The sequence below is a fragment of the Hippopotamus amphibius genome, chromosome 2, assembly GCF_030028045.1.
Source record: "Hippopotamus amphibius kiboko isolate mHipAmp2 chromosome 2, mHipAmp2.hap2, whole genome shotgun sequence".
Classification (NCBI taxonomy): domain Eukaryota; kingdom Metazoa; phylum Chordata; class Mammalia; order Artiodactyla; family Hippopotamidae; genus Hippopotamus; species Hippopotamus amphibius.
Window position 1 is genome coordinate 41142406 of NC_080187.1, and position 4657 is coordinate 41147062.

At 58.4% G+C, this 4657-nt stretch overlaps 1 protein-coding gene across 1 annotated transcript; it reads left to right on the forward strand.

The window, feature by feature from the left end:
* Positions 1-269: 269 nt before the first annotated feature.
* NPAP1 (nuclear pore associated protein 1) lies at positions 270-3918 on the forward strand. Its single transcript, XM_057720627.1, is given in 4 exon segments — positions 270-788; positions 1010-2969; positions 3129-3409; positions 3505-3918. Coding segments are annotated over 4 exon segments (3174 nt in total).
* Positions 3919-4657: the final 739 nt, after the last annotated feature.

Here is a 4657-nt window from a genome sequence, read left to right on the forward strand (position 1 = left end):
TGCAACTAGAATCCAGTGTGGTGGAGGATCAGTTCATGAGTTGAACAAAAGAGGACCTCCTACAGGGCAGTGCACGTGCTCATTATAGGTATGGCACTTAGAGCTAAGTACCATAAGGACCACAAGAAAAAAAATATAGTAGCACATGAAGCATATATGATAAGGAGGCACCACAGTCCAGAGCAGGAGCTCTGGAATCACACAGGGTTGGTCGAATCCTGGCTGAGCCAATACCATCTGTATACCCTGGAGAACAATCGAAGGTTTAAATGTTGTTTTACCAAATTTCTAAAAAAGAAGTGAAGAAAGAACCTACCTGCCAGGAAGGGACGTTGTGGGGCACAGCATCCAGTCAGGTCAGGGCTCTGCATCCCGTGCTCAGAAACCTTCGCCTCCTGGCTGGTGGTGATGCTGGCAGCGGGGCAGCCATAGACAAGGCGCTCTTGGCTCCAGGCCTCGCAGAGAAGCTGGGGAGGTGCCCGGAGGAGGTGGGCCACACCCTGGCAGGAACTGGCTGGCTCCCGCACTCAGCTTTGAGCAGGCGCTGGCCTCTGGGACCCAGGGCAAAACACACTCAAGTGCGGAGGGGGATGCAGGATCAGTGCCTGGGCAGGGAGAGCTCTGGAGGAGGAGGTCTCCGCACTGCGGCCCAGTCTCCGCCCATCTGGTGCCAAACACCTGCCACCCACAGCCAGAAGTCCCAGCTGCTAGAAAGTCCAGAAGGGGTCGAGCCCTGGGGCCCAGCCCTTTGCCCTTTGGCGCGGTTTCTTCATCTGCTGGGCTTGCGTGTGCCCCCACCCCCACCACACCCCCACCCGCCACCTCGCGCCCCTCCCGCCCCCCACCGCGCGCCCTCTCTCTGTGATGCCAACCATGGACACTTCACAAGCGCCAGGCTGAGCCGCCCAGCGTCCAGTGCGTGCTAGACCTCGGGAGGGGTCAGAAGCTAGGGAGAAGCTCTCTCAATTTCACACTGTTCTCGGATCGGTTGGCGCACAACGGGTTCTAGATGGGCAATTTACTTTGTACATTTCGTACCCGCCTCCGCCGCAGGCCCCAGCTGGGCTGTCGCCCACTGGCTTTGCCCCCTCGGGATGCTGCCACGTCTGACAGGGACCACCCCGCTGCTCCAGCGCCTGCCTTCTGCCCAGGTCACAGGCTGCTCCACCGGGATCGAGTGCCTTTATCCTCTGGCTTTTACATCGCGCCAAAAATGCAGTATCCCATTCAGCAGGGCAGGTACTCCAGTCTGGGAATTCTTCCCTTGGTGAGGTGGAGGGACTCGCCAAAGAAGCCCGTGCTGTCTGCTCATAATTCCATGATGTTCGGTCATTCGAGAACCATCAAGATCCCTCCACCGGGGCGCAAGTTTACTCTCCTGCATGCAGCACCTGAGCAGGTAGTCAGGGCTAGGAAGGCGGTACCATCCAGGGGGCTCCCACTTCCTTCCCCAAAGGAGAGTGAGGCGAAGGTCCAAGAAGAGCCCAGAAAAGGCAGGCCAAAGAAGGAGGATCCCACAAGGTCCGAAGAGCAGGACGGTGGGAAGACGGGCTGCAGCAGTACAGGGGGTATCCCATTGACATCTGGGCCCCAGGAGACCAATGGAGTCCTCACTTCCCTCGAGGGTAGTTCTGAGCCTCTGCACCTCCTTCCGCGGCACCCAGGAGGCAAGCTGAGTGAGAGCGCCCGGATGTCTCCAACGAGCTCCGCCTCAGAAAGCCAGGCCATCCGCTCCCGCTGCCCTGCTGGAGACGTCCTGCCCCCTGGGAAGCCTCATCCCCCTGCCGCGGGGCTCTCTGCCCCAGCCCCATGCTGCTCCCTGCTGCCGGAGAGGCCAACCCAAGAAGCGCTGGGTGGAGACCGCCAGCCCGGCTCACCAGCCTCCCGGATGTCTGGGAAGGAGCTGCAGGGTGAAACATCTTCAGACAACCCATCCAGAAGCTCTCCTTCCCTGGCATCTACCAGCAGCAGGCCCTGCAAGCGGAGGATTCCGCAGCCGCATCTTCTGCCGCTGCCGCCCCCGCTGCTGCACTGGGGTAGAGGTGAGCTGCCCCCGCCCCCCAAGCTTCCACGCATAGCTCCTGCCGAACACCCGGGCACCTTGGAGAACAGCACTGGCTGTCAGCGGAACAAGAGCCCGAAGAACATAAGGAAGGTCAAGGAAGACGGCAGTGCCCCTCAGCCGGCCCCTTCTCTCTCCCCACCTGCCGCAGAGACTGCAGGCTCCCTGCCCACGGCCACTCACTCGCACGGCCCTTTTCATTCAGTCATAGTCACACCACCTCTTATTTCTGACCTCCCCACACCTCCTAGCATCCCGCCTTTCTTCTTCCAGCCACCTTCCTACAAAAAGGAATCCCCAACACCCATGTGTGTAGATTCTCCCCCTCCTTCATACTTACCTACCCCTCTTCCAGTCCCTCGCAGCAATCCCCCTCCTTTATCTGGGCAGCCCACCACTTCCATGACAATCCTTTCCACCATCACAGGCATGGCATCTGGAAGTCTGACTTCCCAGCCCCCTTTAGGTGACATGGACACCACTCCCCCTTCCCAAGCTGTCATTTTGAGGTCTCCCCCAGGTTTCAGGGGGGAGCAGAGGCACCCTGCAGAGGTACCAGTCTCTATCACCCCACCAGGGCTGATGGTCCCTTGTCCCAGCCCAACTTTTGGCCATCCCTTTGGCCCCCGAACCAACCCTCAGCCCACATTTGGGACCTCTGATGAGCAGCAGAGAGCCTCTCTCCCTGGTGCTCCTGTTTTCCCCAGCCGCCCATTTATGGATTCGGCAGTCACTGCTGCTCTAGTAGGCAGAAGCTCTGCAAACATCCAGCCAGCCTTTGACAACAATGCTATGGATACCACCCCTCCCTCCCAGGCTGTCATTTTCCAGGCTGCCCCTGTCTCCAGGGAGAACCACTAGCCATTTCATGTGGCTGGTCCTAGTTCTGAGAACACACCACCCAGTGGTAGCAACACCTCAACCCATGCCTCGACGCCTTCACTGCCAGACCAACAGACGCAACATCTCCAAGCTTCTCCTGGACCCAGCACTCACCTCTGTGGCTACATTTGGGGCCAAGGAGGGGCAGAAGCATAACAACTGTCTTCTTTGGGAAACCCAGTAGCCCCAGCACGAGATAAAGCCCCAGCCTCTCCTGCAGTCCATCCACCAAGAGCCAGCATAATGCAGTCAGCTTTGCCAGGTTCCCTGTCTGCCACCACCATCAACACACAGCCAGCCTTTGGCGACAACCCAGGTATTCTCCCCAGGGCTGTATCCACTACCACCGGCTTTGGCGTTGCCACCGGGGTGCCCAGCACTGGGGACAGCAGCTCGCTGTTTTCCAACACCACACCAGGCCCACTGTTGATGGGACCTGCAGTCCTTAAGGCTGGTGGGAGTGAGGTCAGTGTGTCGGCCCCAGGCATCACTCATTCGCTCACCTTTGGGGCAGGACTAAGTGGGGCACCCAGGACCACTTCTGCTCCTACTTTGGGCAGGTGACCTGGGATCCACCTGACCACAGCGCGGCTGCTGCAGCAGGAGGGGCAAACACTGGCCCAGCATTTGGGCACATAGCTGGTTCCACCTTGAATCCAAATACCTGGGGCCTACCTGGGCCGAATACAGGTGCAATGGTGATGGAAGGGCATGGGGACCCTAGTGTTCCCACTTTCCGTCACTGCACCCGGGGCCCACTTAGACACAGAAAATCTAAGTTTAAAAGATCCATCACCAGGAAGAAGAAATCTGTGTCAAGGGACATGTCAATTTCCATCGTCTATCAGAACCACACCACATCCGCTGGAGTTGCAAGTGCGGGCATCACGCCTGGGTTTGGACACGCTTCTAGGGCTACGTTAGTTCCAAACACAGGGGTCCACCCATCCAGAATCCAGCTGGTGGTGGTATAGGAGGGAACAACATCATTCCCCTGACTGCGGGACCTGCTATTCCCGCTTACAACTGGGGCCCAGCTGACCCACACACAGGTGGTGCAGATGGAGGGGACAGCACCTCACCAGTGCTGCAAGGCCCCAGTGTCAACAACAGCCCTTAGACTTGGAACCCGTCTGTGCATAGCTCTGGTGGGGGGGCGGGGGAAGGGGGCGGTGATGGCAACACCACTGCTGTGACTGCATACACTTCTGGTGCTGCATTCACACAAGCACCTGGGGTCCCTCAGCCAAAACCCAGGTGGTGCCGTGGGGGTAGCACCACACAGATTCAGTAAGAACACTGGGCCCCGAGTCAGGACAGCCCTCTGACTTGGAGGAGCCAGCACTGTGACTAGAGGCTCCTGGTCAGGGCCGTGCCTGTGCTCTGGTTCTGGCAGCCTCCTCACCTGCCCAGGGCTTCAGAATAGCCATCAACTAATTCCTTTCTTCTATGAAGAAACTCAACGAATAAAGAGCAGATCTGATTCTGCAAACTGTGTAGAACCATGAATGGACTCTGCCTCCCTGGAAAGTGGCTCAGCCCCTTTAAGTGAAATTTAACCTGCTCTCTTCCTACAGCAAGCCGCAGGACCACACGTCAGGGGTGTGCAAGTGTGTGTGTGTGTGTGTGTGTGTGTGCGCGCGTGCGCATGCAGGTGCTGGAGGGTCAGGAGCACATGAGCCCAATTCAGAACTGCACCAGACCTGAGAAGTT